At 44.7% G+C, this 18,085-nt stretch overlaps 1 protein-coding gene across 17 annotated transcripts in view; it reads left to right on the top strand.

Annotated features, from left to right (window-relative positions):
* Positions 1-15,916, top strand: part of FNBP1 (formin binding protein 1) — an 87,695-nt gene extending 71,779 nt beyond the window's left edge. For 7 of the 17 annotated variants that reach the window (XM_042830620.1, XM_042830621.1, XM_042830619.1 and 4 more), the window contains 7 exons: positions 203-217; positions 3,579-3,688; positions 5,721-5,853; positions 6,705-6,826; positions 7,286-7,425; positions 8,256-8,414; positions 10,583-12,023. In XM_042830620.1, the coding sequence (XP_042686554.1) occupies positions 203-217; positions 3,579-3,688; positions 5,721-5,853; positions 6,705-6,826; positions 7,286-7,425; positions 8,256-8,414; positions 10,583-10,617 (714 nt within the window). In that variant the 3' untranslated portion in view covers positions 10,618-12,023. The other 10 variants (XM_042830617.1, XM_042830612.1, XM_042830627.1 and 7 more) reach the window with 6 other exon arrangements.
* The last annotated feature ends 2,169 nt before the right edge of the window (positions 15,917-18,085 follow it).

Below are 18,085 nucleotides of genomic sequence, written 5' to 3'. Positions count from 1 at the left end.
AGGCGAGGCCATGGCAGCTGCCCAGTGCTGCTGGGCCCTCTTGTGAACTTTTGCACAGATCTGTCAGTGTTACCCATCCAGCGAGGGGAATGTGTGTCGTGTTATTGGAACAGCACTCTGAAAAGTTCCTCTTCTACTGATGCTCTGTTGTTTTTTTTTCTCTTTTCCCCCCACCCTGTATCTCTCCATTTTTTACATGAAGCTTTCTCTCAAGCTGGTAAGCACATTTTCAGCATGCCTGTCCTGTGTTTTAATCACAACTCTGTGTGTGTTTGAATGTGCACTGTGCCACGTGTGACATGACACTGAAATTGTTAATTCGTTTCTTCTTTGTTTGCTTTTTTGCTGTTTATCAGATAACTCTGAATACACAGGTCTGGAGTCTAATAGAGGTGATCGAAACTCAGTCTTTCTAATAAGCTGCTAAAAAATTAATTCTAATACATAGTTTAGCTTTCGTTTTTGTAATCTAGGGCTATGAAAATGTAGAAAAACAGTATCAAGTAATTCTGTTACTGTGTAAGTATAAATTGAGACTTTAAAAGAAATCAAGATCTGCTTGGACTTTTTCCATAGAGAAATGCATGTATTTGGTGTGACTGTAACATAGCCACAGAGTTTGCTTTCTGTGTCCAGGTGTTTACTGGCAATCTGCACCATGGTCGCCTACATTTTACAGCCCTATGTAGTCCTTCAGAATAACTAATAATAATTAAAATTCTGTAAACCGTAACCAACAAGGTTAACTCAGTCTGATTTGAATTTGCAAATGCTGTTATATATACATGTGCCCCAAATTCGATCTCGGATGCAGCTGGGAAGGTTGCTTGAGCTACGGTAAGGCAACGTGTTACTGAGTTGGAAAGGGGATGGGTGGGCCAATTTGGGAAAGCAAATTGGGCTGAAGTTGGTATTGCAGGCACTGTGCTGCTTGAGATGTGCCACACCTCAGTATGTCTCTGGTAGATCGTTGCTCTTCCTTTGCCCCTTGTGATTCCAGGGGGAGCTCAGCTGTTCTGCCCCAGTTCACGCACGCATTCCAGAGCCACAGCACCTGGTGACAGAGGGCTTCAGAGGAACTGCAGCTCCTTAATTGCATTAGCTTGGAAGTTTTCTTTTTCCTCACCGGTCACTGCCTTAGGTGCTCCTTCCCTGTTAACCCTCCCTACATACACGTTGTCCATGGATTTATCATCTTGGACCTGTTCCTAACAGCTTGTTCTGAGGAGAGCTGTGTGCCCTGGAAGCTACCTGGGGTAGCTGTGGTGTGCCTGCAGAGGTTTGGGGCCCTACCACTGCCCTGCACAGCGCAGTCACTCATTGCTCTTCATTTGCAGTACTGCACTTGTGAAGATCTGTGGTAGAAGTGGGGAATGGTGGAAACCTCTGGCTCACTTGGAAACCTTCTTCTTCTGGCTATTGCCATCCATTGACCTATTAGTCCCAAGTGTTTACACCAGGAATTTCCACTTGTTTTTGTGTAGTGTAGCTGAGCTAAGCCTTCACATATGTAGGAATATATCCTCCCCAAACAAACAGCTGACCTGGCCTTCCCCCAAGAATTGCACAAATCAAGATGATGTGTATTTCTAGAAAACACGTGCAATGTTTACAGCTTGAGAGATGATTCCAGCATCTTTTGCTTGAAAGCATGAAATGTGCCTACCATGTGCAAAAGTTGTTCCTTGCCTCTTCCTGCTGGAGGAGGACCTGTAGCTGCTGTTCAGATGGGAAGTTACCAAGCATGGAATGAAGTCTCTGTGAGTTCACCCAGTCTCAGGCATGCATTTCTACACAACACTGCTGCTTTGGTCTGAAGCATTGTGGGCACAAATACTGAATTTAATCTGGCCGAGAGCTTTCAATTGAAATGAAGTATAGAAAAGGAAGAGCTTTTCCAAATTGCTTTGAATACATCTGGTATAACTGAGGATGTTTTCAAGCACCTCTTTTCTGGATAGAATTGAAGAGAATATTTTATGTAGTCTTTTTGTTAACTGCTCATTTATTTACAAACCTACATCCAGATGCTTTGCCTTAAAAAGATAGGTATGGGTTTGCATGCAGGCTGACTGTAAAATATACTAAAACAGCCTGATGTGATGTGGGAGTTACTGCAAAGCAAACGCTGCCAGCATTGAAAATGAATTAAAACAGAAATCTCCTGTGCCACGCACAGCAATGTAATTCAGAACTCTCAGGGCTGCACGTGGCTACTGATTTACAATTAGCTTAACTTGGTTCTTGCATTGTGTTAGATTTGCTCTCCCTTTGTCTCACAGAATGGACACTGATGTGTGTTGTTACGCACGCGGCTGAGAGGCGTGTGTTCGTTCTTACTGAACATGAATATGGCAGCACTTTCGTTACACCATTACACCAACCTGTTCTGCTTTATTGAAATTAAACAGGAGGAGGGGCAGGAGGTGAGCTGCGTGGAGTTGTCCTCATCCCTCTGACACCCACCTGCCTCCGTTATAAACAGCATGTTCTGCAAATGCAGAAGAAAGAGTGCGCCTTCAGCACGGAACTGGAGGGGTCTCGTGGGCAGTCTGTGCAAAGTGTCCCCTAAATCACTTTCCACTAAGAGAGAGATTTGGCATTTCAGTAGAACTGATGTTTCAGCGTGGCTCGCAGCCTTTCAGTAAGCAGATGGGCTGTTGAGTTTGGGTGCTCAGCTTTGTATTTTGTCCCTTTCTTTTACACGTATGCCAGTACTTCTGCTTAGAAATGGGACATGAAACAAGTGAACACCAAGACAAGAGAAATGTACAAATTCTAGATTGTGTGCAAGACCTTCATTCTTTTGTGATTCAACTAGTTGCAAGTCTACCTGCTATGCAAAACTAGAGTAATCAGAGATGAAGCATAGGGACAGTAATAATTGAAAATCAGACAAACACCTTGAGAACTAAGAACTTCAACCACTTCCATCAAACCAGGCTGTTGCATTAGTTTCACAAAAACAAGGTTAAATATCCCACTAGTTTCATTTTTGCTGCTCTTTTTTTAATGTTTCAATTTAAAAAATATATAACAAATATAAGCAGTTTTATGTATTTTATGTGTGGCCCAAAACAATTCTGTTTCACTCAGTGTGGCCCAGGCAAGCCAGAAGGTTGGACACCCATGGGTGAGAGCAGGCCAGCAATTAATAGTGTGCTCAAGAAGCGTGATTATGACACAGGAGTAGAAGCTAGCAACTGCTTTCAGGGGGATGTTGTGTCTGGGGGAGTAGGGGAAAGCAGGAAAAATTAGCTTTCCATGGAATGAGATCCTGTTAAGTAAAATCTGGTGTTAGCTATGGTTAAAGGTAGATTCTCAGCTTTGCCACTGAATTCCTGCGTTCTTCCTGATCTCCCTTTAGCCTCTCGGTAAGGAAGTGGTCCTGGGCTTGTTTCTTAGGCATTCTGATTCCTAACCATTTGGGGGCTGATAACTCATAGCACAAATGATAACAATGCTTCAGACCATTGTGATTGCTTCACAGATTTGTGAGCTATTTTCTAATTGCAGTCTTGAAGGATTCGTGTAGGCTCTGATCGTTTATTTTTTCCCCCCTCCATTCCACTCTGCAGGGAGCTGGGCCAGAGGACTTCAGCAATCTCCCACCTGAACAAAGAAGAAAGAAACTTCAGCAAAAAGTCGATGAGCTGAACAAAGACATTCAGAAGGAGATGGATCAAAGGTAAGCCAACTCCTGCAGTGGAAAACGAAGTAGATCAACTGAAACAACTGAAACATAGGAACTGATAAAAATAAGGTTCTGGTGTTTTCTAAGGTGCTGTTCCAAGAGAAGACACAGAGTTTGTTTATTGCTAAAAACGTCTTCTGCAATTGGTTATTTAATTTTGGCTGATGTAAGTCAGAGCACCCTTGCAGGGAAGTAGCAGTCTAGTCATGAGCAAGACGAAGATTGCTGTTGGATACACAGATATTTTTGTGTGTGTGATGTGATCTGTTGCTGATGAATCAGGTGTGATGGTGGGGGGGCTGTTTGCTTGTTGTTTGATTGGTTCTAGTAATTACAGGATGTAAACATGGTCTGAATCAGGGTTACAGTCATAAACCTCTCAACACCAAGCAGATCACCTGCAAATGTTTGATGGGCAAATGTGATCGAGGGTGTATGCCAGCAAATGAGGCTGTTGTGAGCTTGCTAATGTCCCAAGTGCTGATTGTTTGGTGTATATCTTAAGACTCTGATCTGTAGCATACATTTCCTGGGAGCTGGAAATACGAGTCCAGTGCTTTTGTGGATGCTTTTTCTACAAGGCTTCGTTTATCACTGTGCTTGAGAACAAGACCATTTTAGTTACACGCTTTCTATTGATTCTGGCAGTTTGTATTTGTTGCTTTCAGTGTTTGTTCACATTCTGGCTCCTGCAATCGCATTAAAAATTCAGCACACAAAAAAGCAGAACTTTTCTTTCCAGAGTGTTTTTAAGACTCAGCCTCACTGCTGTTAGTCCATCCCAAAACAGTGCTTCGCATTTACATGGATGTGCCTGTGTTTTCTGCTAGATTGCTTTGAAGAACCTGTTAATTTTGGTTTGCTGGCAGACTTTTTTCATCGGTGTATTTTGTTTTATTTTCATCACTTATATCATAAATGAGAAAGGAAGTTTGCACATGCTTATTTTACTTTCCATAGCTTTTCCTTCTGTGGTAACTGCATTTCTTTCTGTACAGATTTACCCTTCTGTATTGATTCTGAGGTAACCCCGTGTTAAAATCTGATATGAAATCTGAGTAGAATTACGTTATTTTAAAATGAGCATAGTATGCGATTGGGGAATTAACAGCAGCAGTTAAGTAGGGGTTAAAGAGCAGTAATCATCGTGACTCACATGTTTGCAATATTGTCCCTTAGGGTTTCAACCACAGAGCAGTCCCACTTCCTTGCCACCCACACTTTTTCTCATTTTCTCTGCACAAAGCAAAAGCAGGCACAGGATTGCAATTGTCAGGAGTTTGGTGGGAAATTCCAAAACATAAAGAGCGCTAACTTGAGTCGTGGGACTGCCATTAACCTTGTTCCCCCCAAGTAATGCCTAGAGAAAAGCTGAATGGCTGTGGCAGGGATACAGGAAATCAGCTCATAAGTGCATCCATCTCTAAGCTCTGAAACGCTCATCGTGCAGATAACTTTTCTCTGAAGTTCAACTTGCTTCAGGTCAAAGGCAGCGCGTTGCTGGCAATGAAAGCTCCGCAGGCTTCCCTAAGGGATCTGATGCATGTATTGTATCAGCACTGGTCCTGTGGTACTGCGTTCATCGTAGTGGGCCCTAATATTAACATCTCTGAAACCGTAGGCATTTGGCATCTGGGTTGATATGAAACACAGCCCCCAGAAACAGTCTGGTAAAAATACAGCGTAGCTTAACAGGATGCGGGGTCGCGTTATGTGGGCCAAGGTCCATCTGTTGCTGCGCTGCGACAAATGCAAACCATCTGGATTCAGCTTCCTTTTAAGCAGTGTGAAATAAATATCTTACAAACTATCAGCTTTGCAAAAGGCAAAATGCAGCAGGCAGGGTGAGAGATTCTGGTTATCACTCCGTTTCTGCTACTGTTATGTCTGCATTCAGCTCTTTGTCCCAGTTGCTCAACTGGATTTCAGCCCACGATGGAGAAGAATGATGCAACTGTTTGTCTGTCTCCCCCCAAAACTGGGATGATATTCATTTAGGAACTTTTATTTTTCTTCTGTCTCTCAGAGATGCCTTAACAAAAATGAAAGACGTGTATATCAAGAACCCTCAGATGGGAGACGCAGCGAGTGTGGACCACAGATTATCAGAACTTGAACAGAACATTGAAAAGCTACGATTAGAAGTGCAGAAATTTGAGGTATGGGGAGGGATGTAGATGTGATGTTGGTCTCAATGAGTACACACATCTTTGATGAAAAGTAGCTCAGCGTATGCATGCTTCTAAGTAGATGCTTCCGTGCTTTTCCAGATAGAAAGAAGATGCTTCAATCCATTTTTGTGTATGGAGAAGTGTTACTTAATCACTTACATTAATTGAGATCTTTGGGCCTATTTCTGTAACATAAATAAGCACCGTTGCTTGTGGTTGTCAGCCAACAGCTGTGCTCTTTAAATTGCCCAGAAATCTATGCCAAGTAGAGGAGGAGATAAAATGCAGGATTCTCTAGACTGCCCAGAGAGGTTCAGATACTTGCTTAAATTATGACAATCATCAGACTACAGATGAGTGTGGAAAATTGGAGGAATGTAAGTGGGAAACACCATTCAAAGTCTAACAGCAAGACAGAAGCCATCAGATGATGTTTAAGGAACAGTAACATTAACAGGAAGCTTCTTAGAGATGCAGAACCTCAAAAGCATGAAGCAGTATTTGGAACACGAGGATCCATTAGAAATGTATCCTATTGCAATTAACACCGGAGGGATTATAGGACTGAGGAAAGGTTTCACTCTATAAGCTGGGCCACAAACACGAAGATGTACAGCCTGCTCACGTTGTTCCTTACAGTCATTTGTTTTACTACCGATTGCTTGCTTACCCATTTGAAAGCCTCCCCAGCTTTTCTCCTGCTATTACCGAGGCTACCGTGAGCTGCTGCACGTCTTACTTCATTGTGTACTTCATTCTTCACTGTGACTGGAGGAGCAGTTCTGTCCTGTAGTGAACATAAGCTCCAGTGACGTGACGCTGCTGCTTTTCACTGGCAGGGCTGGCTGGCCGAGGTGGAGGGCAGGTTGCCCTCGCGGACGGAGCAGGCGCGGCGGCAGAGCGGGCTGTATGAAGCCCAGAACACTTCAGCAGTGAACAGCTGTGCACAGGACCGGGAGAGGTACAGTATCTGTACAGAGCTGCCTTCTTTGGGCTGGTAACTGAACTTGCTTGCTTTAGCTGCACCACTGGGAAAGCTTGCTCTGCCGTATTCAGGACTGTGCGAGCAGGCTGAAGGCAGGGGCTCTGTGATGAGTTTTGCATACTAGTTTTAGCCTTATAGAATATTCCAACTTTATGAGCTGGTTTTCTAAGTATAATGGCCACTGCAGTCACTGCTGCGAAGGCAAGTGTGATAGGTTCTTTTTATTGTATAGGTTCTTATTATATATATGGAGAGAAAAAAGACCATCGCAGTGCAACAGCTGCTAATGGTAACAGCCTGTCCTGACCGTTCTGTGGAATTGCTGAGCTGCTCCAGCTGGAGTTGCTCACCTTGCCTTGAGGGCTGGGTAAACAAGCCACTCTCCCTGCTCCTGAGACTGGTCGCTATAGTTGCTCTGTATTTTCCTCTCTTGAGCAGCCCAGATGGCAGTTACACAGAGGAGCAAAGTCAGGAGACTGAGATGAAAGTACCTGCAACAGATTTTGACGATGAATTTGACGATGAAGAACCACTACCAACCATAGGAACATGTAAAGCTCTCTATACGTTTGAAGGTATCATTCAGTCTTTACTCTTATTTTACTTATTGCTTTGTTTGCTTCCTATGACAAGTGGGAAACCTTCATTTAACTTCTGCAACACTTAAATAGACAAAGGAGTGAGTGAGGCTTTGGCGCTATTCTGTTTTCTGGTGGCTCTGGGGCAGGGATTTGTCTTGCATTTCGCAGGGCTTCTGCAAGAAGAGGAGCCAAATCTAGAGCAGTGCATCCTTACAGTGTGGAGAGAAATAGTGAGGGAATAAAATTGTTTTCTATGTTGTGCACTTCATCCCTTCTGTGTACTTCATCCCATTCTTACTGAAGGTTCCTATGAGAATTTTTCAGCTGGGGGGGCTAAGCTTAAGCTGTGTTATCAGCTGAGCATGTTATGGTAGAAAAATGTGTTACATGTTTGGGAGTTCTGCTGTGAGGACAAACTTATGTAAGGGTTACATAACTTAGAGTTATGATGCTCAGCTAAGTAAGTTCTTATTAATGTTATATTAATGCCTTACAGTTTTAGCCTGCCTATGGTACTTAAATGTCTGGCTTGCAACCACTGCTTTCCAATAGAGGAGCTGTAACAGCTGGACATGAGCTACAAGAATATTTGTGAGGTTCAGGTTAATGATAACATGACTTCTTTCTGATGGTGGTGCTGGCATTTCCTATGGCAACTCCTACATCAAGGTCACGTTCCTTCTTAGATTGCAACCTGTTGTCTCCAGAATCATATATTGTTCACATTCTAGTGATGCAACAAAGGATGCCATGAACATCCCTTACTCCACCCGTGGTTCTTACTGTGCAGGGCAGCTTCACATCCTTGTTACTTTGTCTTTCAGGTCAGAATGAAGGAACAATTTCTGTAGCAGAAGGAGAAATGCTGTATGTAATAGAAGAAGACAAAGGTGATGGGTGGACGCGAATCCGAAGGAACGAAGACGAGGAGGGCTATGTCCCCACGTCTTATGTTGAAGTCTATTTGGACAAAAATGCCAAAGGTGCTATGACTTATATTTAATAATATTATTATTACTTTACTTGCTTTCACAGAGATACCCAAGCCTGCAACTTTGCGTTGCATACAGAGCCTTTTAAAAGTCTGTACAGTGCCACAAACTGCGTTACATCATACATGGACTAATATGGCTTGCTGTACTGCAAAACATGCTTTTTATTGGTCAGAGAAGGCTAGTGTGGTAGAGGGGAAATGCAGCCTTTCCTAGTAAGTGCACGTTCAACTGTCACTGCCATTGCACACCCAATCTAGGGCAGGAAACACAAAGCCATTTGGAAACATTGCTGGTTTTCCTTACATATCCTGGGGGTATTTCAGACATGTTCACAAGTTTGTCCCAAACTGATCCAGTGCATTGCTATATAGGAAATATTTAGCCTGGTGTTTTGTGTCTCAGCGTGGCAGAGCTTTCAGAGCCTCATGAGTTCTGCGGACCTTTGGAACTGAAACCTGCTCATCATTTAGTTAGTGTGTTTGGAAGGGGAAGCAAAAGTCTTGCCAAAGCCTCTCTACACAGCACTCTGTGATCTTTGATCAATCATTTAAACATCGACGTTAAGGAAAATCTTCATTCTTTCCTGTCTTGATACATTTCAGAAAATGGTCTTTTGGCTGTATTTGCTATTTCAGATGAAGTGCAGGTTTTCTGATGACCCGTAACTAATGGGTCTTCTGCTGAAATGCAGTCAATGGAGGCACTCTGAGCTTAAACTGGACGGTCTTCTGTTTCTCAGTTGCTTTTGACTCCTCCCAAATAGGTGTATTTTGTAAGCAAGCAGTGCATACAGGAGAATACTGGGTAGAATACATGCTAGCATGTAAGTACCTGGTAACATAATTCACTGAGAAGTTTTAGGTCTGTTTCAAATTGATATGTTTGAAGTCCACTGTTAAATACTTAATGCATTTCTTTTGCAGTCATTTAATTGTTCAGATCGTTGTGTTTCCTGAACCTTAAAGTTCTTGGTGTGAAACAAACTGCCTTGTCCAATTTAAAAGAAAAGGGAACCATTATCATAGAGGTTTATGGACAGTGGAGAGAGAGGAGAGCTGTCTCTGTAAACAAATGCTACAGTTTGATCAGTTCACTTTTTCCTGGGTTCAGTATTCAGTGCGTGCCTCATCTGCTGCACATGGAAGTCTAGGGTCTGATTTTGCCATAGTAGTTTTATGTTTGGCAAATGCAGTCAGCTGAGATGCAAAAGTAAACTCAGCCCCCCTGTCTCCCTTGGTTAACCTTTAAAAGGTGGGTTTGTATTGTATGTGTTCTCTGCTTCACGTTCAGGACAAGGCAGAGAGCACAGAATGAGAGACCTCATAACTCAGTGTTCTCTCCTTTGGAGATCGTGTCCCCTGTGTGTGGCAGTGGTTGAAAGCACATTATTGCTCTGCTGGAAGATGTGATGTTCAGCAATGCAGGCTGCTTGAAGCAGCTGAGCTGCTGTGGCCTCTCCATCTGTCAGAAGTACCAGGCATGGCGCCCTGCACGCTTCTCTCTGAGTGATGCTGAAGGGCAGTCAGTGCTGGGAGGAGTTCAGATCTTTTGTTTTTTCCCATTAATTTTGCTGGACTTTAAGAATGAAATCAGCTGTGCTGTGACTATCTAATGGAAATGAACTGTGAGATTTACGTATTTCAAAAAGGAAAACTTGCCATAAAACATCGGAGAGGCAGTGTAAAGATTTATGGGAAATGCTGCTGCATTTAGAAGGCAAACTTTGTGGCAAGTTGCAGTTTTCTCATTTGATATTAATATGCTGTAGAAGGACTTTATTCAATCCCTGACATTTAACCTGGAAACCACAACTTTCCTGAAAATGACAGTGCTAAAGCATTTACACACTTCAATTCCTGTTCTCAAAAAGACCCTGGAGCAGCTGGCAGCTCTCGGTGTAGCTGTGCAAAGAGCACTTAGGTGAGGTGCCCAAGCAAAGGCCCGGGCTGTCGCTGTGCCTCTGGGATGGTAGGACAGGTAAGTTGTGTGCTGCAGCCACCCCTGTGCGTGTGCTGCTCACGTGAGCCAGCTCAGGGCTGCCTGAGGGCTGCTGGTAAAGTTTACCATGGTAAACTCCAGCCAGAGGGTGCTGCAAACCCTGTCACAAAAAGAACGGTAATGTCTATCTTGTTCTGCCTTTTTTTTTTTTTTTCCAGATGTGTACAAATCACTTCAGAAAATCTCTGAGTAGGTTTGCATAGGCCTGTTCACCTTTTGCTCTACGGGTTTGCTGCTACTGCTGTTTTAAGAGATCTATTTCAGAAGGTTTTCTTTAGAAGAGATGAATGCACGTGGCTTGTCTCCATCAATGAAGGACTCTGTTAGGTGCCACTCGCTCAGCTGATGCATGTATAAGTTCTCCTTGCAATTTAAATGTGCATCACTGCGGATGGAAGCGCTGCCCCTTGGCATGACTTTAGTTGTAAACAGCAGTTTTGTCCTTCCTGATACCAGTGGGAGCCAACGCAATTCATTGCCTTTGCGATGCATTCAGGAGACTGTTAGAAGTGCTAAAAACGTTCAGACTGAGAACTGCATCTGTCAGATACATGGTTGTGCTTTGGGGCTTGTGCCAACCTCTCCCTGCTGGGGGATGAGGAGGAGCATTGCTGCATTGCTCGGGGCTCTGTTGGTGTAGCTGATTATCGCAGGGCTTTCCTGCCCTGCCAGGTGCTGGTGCTGCTGGCTGTCGATACTGGAACCGTTTGGACCTTTGTGCTCAAGGCTGCCCATCCTGTGTTATTAATGTGGTACCTCATAATCTGCTTGGGAGCAGAGCCCTCTTTTAAATGTGATACACAGAAGAACTTTGAAAGAATTGTTAGATAAACTTTGGTGGCAACCAGCAGGAAAGCCACGCTTGCTGCCCTCAGAGGAGCTGGCTGCTGGGGGACCGGAGCGGCAGGGACTGTTGTGCAAAGTTCTGCTGCTGGGGGAGGGAAGAACAAGGAATGAGTTTGGAGCCATGAGACCATGAGGTTCATTTTCCCCCTGCATCCCCCAGCTCCACAAACAGCCCTGGTTGGTGGGCAGCTCAGTGCTCTGCTGTTTGCTGGAACCACCGCAGGCAGCCTTGGCTCGCACAGAGCGATAGGTGAAAGTGAACCATGCTGATGCACTTTTGATCTAGGATGTATCTGATTATTTAATGCTTGCCAAATCCTTTAGGAACTGGTAATTAATGAGCAACTGGACTGTGGCTTTTAAAAAAAATCTTTGTGTTCAATACTTGTCTTTAGTTCTCCTGGTATTAAAAATATGTATATAACATAACTTAAAAACTAAAGTTACTTGAATTTAAATTGTTTTTATCATTTTATATATATAAATATAAATGGTTTTATAGGTTGTTGTTCTGCTTAACGTAGCTGTTTTGATAACTATTCGGTCCTGATGCTGATAAGCCCTTGTGGTTCCTCAGCTGCCTGCATCTGGTTGGAATTGCATAGGAACTTTTGGTGTTACAGTTTGTTAAATCTGGCCAGTGTGGTTGTTCCATTTCTAGTCTTATTTTTTAAAGAATCGTCATCTGTCAGAAATCTCTTGATAGCTTCATGTACCACGGTGTCTTCTTCTAATAAACATTATATTTTCTCATTCCTGTGAGGTTTTTTTAATGGCTATTCATTTGAATTTGACTTTGTTAATGGAAAGGAGGTGGCCCAGAGCTGCTTTTCACCTGCTTCCCACACAGAGGTACCTTAAGTAGAAATGCAATTGTTTTTTCAGGAAGAATATTTTGCTGTGGCTCTGTGGAAGCTCTTTTTGTGCTCTCACATGGCGGTTTTTTCTTTCATTATTGCTGTGGAAGCGGGCAGAAAGGGCACCTGAAAGTCGTCCCCCCATCACAGGTGTGAGGGAAGTTTGGACTCATCCTTTATTCCTCTCCTTAAAGCAGTCTCTTCAACCAAAGCAAACTTGTGGATCATAGCTCTGACCACAGAGCAGCTCACCCTGAGCCAGGACCCTGTGGCTGCAGGAATGTGACGAAGCATGAGTTCAGAGGCTAAGATGACTTTCACTTACCTGTTTATTTCTTCACTTCCCCTAAGAGCGAAGGGTCTTGGTGGCCTGCTGTGTAGGGGATGGCTGGCCTGGGCTCATCTGCCAAATTCTTTGTGTTTGGGCTTCCTGTTATTCTTCAGTAGCGTTCACTCGAACAGATACAGTACCTCTCAGCAGACTGAAACGGAAAAAGCTGTTTGTTTGCTCTGCTGTTGTGCTGAGAAAGTGCTGGCAGGGCGCTGCTCCTGGGTTTGACATCCTTCTCCCAGGGGAAAGCAGCGATCCAGCGATGCTTCCTGGAAGGAAGAGCTGAGGGTGAATGGTGAGCGAGTGGTGGGAAGTACGCCTGAGTTCAGGAGCTTTGCTTAACCCTCTGTAACCCTGTAGGTGCTCGGTTTCCTTTAACCTCCTGCAGGTAGTGCTACCCTTATGGGAACCCTTTTTCTCCAGTCTCTTTCTAATCCAGTCTCTTTCTTTTTGTCTTTCTTATGTTTTAGATTCCTAAAGGTGTTTGTGCTGGTGCAAGAACCTCGGGGCGAGCTTGTCACAGAAGGAGAAACAAAATGGTCTGTTTACCCTGCAGGCAGTTTAAACATACCCATGGAAAGCCAGACACCCACTCTTGTCTGGAGTTCCCACTTGAAAAATTCAGACCTAAATTCCATCCCAGTATCATTCAGACGCTTGCTCTTTTCCATGGCATGCTACTTGTGGCTCAGATTAACTTACCAGCCTTCCCTGCTACCAGCTTGGCACAGCCCTTCCATAAACAAAATAACCAGCACTTCCCCTCCCAGCTCCTCCCAGTGCTGGTCAGAGAACCGCTGGCTGCCCGTTGATGCAAAGGGCAGCTGGAGAGTCCCAAGCATGTGCAGGTCTGTCTTCTGTCCTCCCTTGTCCCTCAGTCCATCTGAATGTATGCACTGGTCCATCAGCATTTCACACGGTGCCTTTAGCACTAATCCTGCAGGTAGTTTCACCAGCTTGGAAAGGAGGTGCATACGCATGGTAAGCTGCTCCTGGGGACAGTGTTACAGCAGCTGGACTGGACTCTGAATTGGCAGATATTAAACTTGATCCACATGCATCACTCAGTATTCTTCTTTCCACAAAAAAGTCACTAATACTTTTCAGCCTTTATTTTTTTTAAATCTAGGCTGATGCTCATGCCAAGTATTAAATCCCTATGACCTTGCTGTTGCCTGAAAGCCTTCAAGCTCACGTATGTACACTTTCTTTCCTGCTTGTTCTCTCGCCCCTTCCCCTTTATTGCCCCCTCCTTTCTTCCTCCTCTCCCTCACACACACACAGACACACACACACACCGGCGTTTTGGTTTGAAGCCCCGTTCTGCTCATCACAAAGACCTCCATTTTGCTCTTGTTTCAGTCTGCATGCTCGCCCTGTTGCCTTGCCTGCGCCCACCTTCCCAGGGGCCGCATTATTTTGCGGCTCGTTGTTAATCTCTTTGCAGTTTTCTTTTGTCGGTTTGTTTTTCAGCATTTCAGACCTACCTTCTTCTTTTGCATGACCTCTTGTGCGTTCTCATCAGTTAACGTTTGAATAACAGAACTTTTTTTAGAAAAGAAAAAAAAAATAAAAGAGAAAAGAAAAAAACTGCACTCTATTTCGTTCTCCCACGTTGTCATGGACTGGACCTTGGCCCAGAAGCCAGCCCTCAGCCGTCCTGTTTTCACACGGTTTTATCTGAAGCAGAAGCGATTCGGCACTGGGTCACCTCATGCTTCTATCTCCAAATACATTGCATGACCCAAGCTGCCTAACAAAAGGGTCAATTGCTTTCCAGATCTCTGTACTACAAATGCATTGGTTTCCCTGAGCCTTCACTGTTGCTAAGTTGTCACAGTAATCCTGTACCTGGTTAAGCCCTGTAAGAGTCTGTTGCTCCTTGTAGCTCCTGAGGGCCTTACTTATCCTTAGCCAACCTTGCTTATCCTTAAACCAACCCATCGTTTGGGGCAGTCTGCTTGCTCTTAGGAAACTTCAGCATCTCTTGTAACATCCCCAGAACTGGAGGAAAATTTGTATGGGAGCTGCTGTGGCTGATGACCCTGAGATGAAACCTCTCAGGTGCAGTTTGCAGATGTGTGCGTGGTGTTCTGCTGCCAGCATGCAGGCACGTGTCCCAGAATCATCTGCTCTCCATGCTGGGGTTTGCCTTGGTCTTCCTCACTCGGGATGAAGTCATTTTTGAATTAGTGTTGTCTTCAGAACTTTGTCCCTTTCCCTTTGAGATACCCGCTTTGAATTTCCATAGCAGAAACCCCTCAGTCGGTCCTGAGCCGCTGTACTGCACTGCTTACAGCCTGCAAGCATCAACCAGCACCAGGTTATGTTTTAATGTGACCAAAGTGGAGCCTGTGCTGCGGGCAGGGCTGACACCTGGGCCTTCTGGAGTCAGAAGGGCCCTCTGCACTGAACCTGCCATCTTCATCACGTGAGCCTGGATCTGTGAGCCTCTGAGAGCAGCAGTGCCCGTGGCTCTGTGCAGGTGTGTGACAGAGCTGTGTGCCACCCCTGGGGGTCTGAGTGGTGAAGCAAGTGTGCAAGAATGGCCATAGGATATTTTAGCTGCAGTGTTTTATTCTCGTGTCTGATGCACTGTCGAATCAGCAGCGAGGGGAGTTCATTTGCACCTCTCATCGTGCCATCTATGTCAAACTTTTATCTAAGTTTGCTTTTATATATTTAATCTGGGTGGACAGTATATTATTGTCAGCCTCTGTGGAGCGTTGGGGCAGCTGCGGCGTCTGTGTTGTTCAGTAGCACTGTAGAAGGAGCATTAGCTTTAGCTGCCTGTCTTTGAAAGAGTTGTCTAAAAAAGGCCACAGATGGAGTTTTTATAAACTGGGTGAGCAGCTCCCTGCTGCCTGGATCTGCAAACTGAACACAAGAAAAACGATGGACAGTCGCATACGTTGTAGCCTACAATCTCTATTCTGCTGCCTTCCTTCAGGGTAAAGAACGGGTAACCTTGGTCAGTTTACCTTGTACAAAAGCAGAAGGACTGAATATGTGCACTGGTTTATAAAAACTCTGCTTGAACTTCTCCTGCCCGGAAGTGGGGACTGCACAGCTGCAAAACCCTGATGTCCCCAGCAAGTCTCTAACGCCCTTTCTTAACATCTGTAAATAGAGAAGAAACATATTTACTGATACTGAAAGTTGTGTTTAATGCTGAGTATTTTTCAGAAGTTCATTTAGTTTGATGCATATTGTTTGTTATTTTTTTCCTGCCTGAAGTGTCAAAAAACCTAAAAGAAGCCAAATTCTATTTTAACATGACGATGTCGAGCACTTTTTTATTTGTATATGTGTGTGTATGTGTGTTTGAGCACTGATCTCTAGATTTTGGTGGCATCTCAGTGTTGTGATTTCATTGCCAATGTAAAAGGTTCTGGTGTTGCCCATTTGTTTCTGGAGACAGAATTCAACCAAATAAAGTGCTTCCATTTGAAAGCAAATATTGACCTTGTAACAATGAAAGTCATCCACATATTTAAATAAACCTTTAATTCCAGAAGCACGGTTTCACTGCACCCCTTTGATCTTGCAGGGACAAAGAAAAATGGTTTTGTTCCTTTTCTTTCCCCATAAAAAAGACAAAGCCTCTGCTGGGGGCTCTCTGATAGAGTGATGCTTTGGGCCTACGGCTCCCCAGTGACCTTTCTGCCTTTCCACAGCCATTTCTAGCTGAGAAGGGCTCTGAGCTGCGACCTTCTGCTTCAGCCAGGTACCGGTGTGACAGCCTGCTGTGTTCACAATGATGGCATTCTCATGGTACTTCTTTCTTGGTTTTGTTTTTCATACAGGAATTTGGAGGTGTTTGAGTTCTAACGGGGCCCTGAGATGCACTGTCTCTCTTTGAGATGCTGTTCTATCAAACTGCCCAGCTAGCAAAAAGGTGGTGTGGTTTTATGGATTGGTTTTTTGGTTGATTTTTTTTTTTCTTCTGCTGTTATTTTAAACTTTCTGACTTCACCTGTTGGCTCAGTTCACTGGAAGCAGCTTCAGCCAGGAGCCATGAAGGTGTGCAGCTGTGCAGCTGATGGTCAGTGATGCTTCACTTGAAGCAGCTCTGTAGAGATCTAAGCTCAGATTGCTGTTTTAACAATTTCATTTGTTCTTTGCCAGCACTAATTAAAATCCCTGTCAATTAAGGACAGATCAGTACTGTTTATCAAACAGTGTGCTAGAAAGGATGCTCAAAAGCAGAGAGAAAACTGAGCTGAGAGATGTGCTCCATGTCTTGGTGCTATTCGGAAAACAACGAGCCGGAGGGAGCATCAGTCTGGCTGTACATGTGATTTATCTTCACCAGTAGAAGCATTGCTAACTTCACATAGAAACAGAACAGAATGACTGAAGACAGGAACCTGAAGCCAAGGTGAGCAGCAGCTAGGAGGAAAATGAAATTGAGCTTTACCTCCACCAGATGTGGTACTGAAGGTACAGGATGCTGTTTGACCATTCAGGAGGGTGGGGATGCACCACTGGCAACCACAGGCACCAGGATCAGGCTGAGGCAAAGGATGGCCAAGGGAAGCTGTGGGGTGAAGTTCCACTATGCTGGCTGTGCACCATGGAAGGAAGAGCTGTTCCCCTTTCTAGGGGTCAGGTTAGTGCAGAGTATTTGTCATCGGTGTATCCCAGTCTCAGCTGCATCAGAATGAGGCTGCAGTCTAAGCCTGGGAGTAGTGAGCAGGAGAACAGCATGTAAATCAGCCCCCCCCTCCTGCTGCTTCCATAGGACTGGGGGGGAGCAGAGAATCTGAAATCATGAAGCTAGGCATTCCAATGCATGAACAGTTCTTCTTTTGCAGTCAGCAAGAGATCTGAGCTGATACAGCTCAGCCATAATATCTGGCTTACATTAACAGCGAGTCCCAAAGCTAGCTGTGCTGAGATGTACTCAGAAATACCAGACGCTTACGGTGGGGGTCTGAGAAAAGCATCAATGATGTCACGTTTCAAATGAAATATAGATGCAGGACTAAGCTCTGGGTATTTTAATGGACAGAGGATAACAAAAAGTTAGGTTTGGCCAGTGCAGCGTTTGTCTAGACACTGTATAATCCCATCCCTGGGGAAGGGAGTTTGTTAATGTCTCCTGGAATGTTACAAACTGTTCTGCAGTTGCTGAGGTTACGGCGTTTGTTTGCTAGATGCGAGTTTTGACGGTTGATTTCAAGTTGCTAGAGAACGAGCTGCATGTCCTCACTGCCCCAGCTCCTTGGGCAGCCCAGGCTCCAGCTAATGCCGTGTTATTCACCCAGCTGGCAGCCACTGCTCGTCTCCCGCAGCCCCTTCACCCCGGGGTGCATTTCTATCACCTCCATCTTTCAGCAGCGCTGCTGGTCACCATGGCAGTGTGAGCCAGCCTGTTAGTGAGAGCACCGTGTTTCTGGGCCTGCAGTCACAGTGCTGCTGGCTGCATCGTGCCCACGAGCAAAGCAACGCACGCACGTGTTAGCAGGGAGTGTGTGGAACCCTGCAGCCACACAGCACTGACAAGAACTGCACAGGCTCTGCTCTAGAAAGCTTGAACTTCTCCAGAAACTCCAGCCTCCTCCCCTCGCACGTGGCTTCCCTCACGCTGCTGCTCTCACCCAGCATGTGCTTCCCAGCCAGCC

Source organism: Centrocercus urophasianus, unplaced genomic scaffold (assembly GCF_019232065.1).
Source record: "Centrocercus urophasianus isolate 14NV4802_14NV808 unplaced genomic scaffold, USGS_Curo_1.0 seq_34, whole genome shotgun sequence".
Taxonomy (NCBI): domain Eukaryota; kingdom Metazoa; phylum Chordata; class Aves; order Galliformes; family Phasianidae; genus Centrocercus; species Centrocercus urophasianus.
The sequence above is the reverse complement of the archived record's forward strand: the minus strand, read 5'-3'. Positions and strand labels throughout refer to the sequence as shown.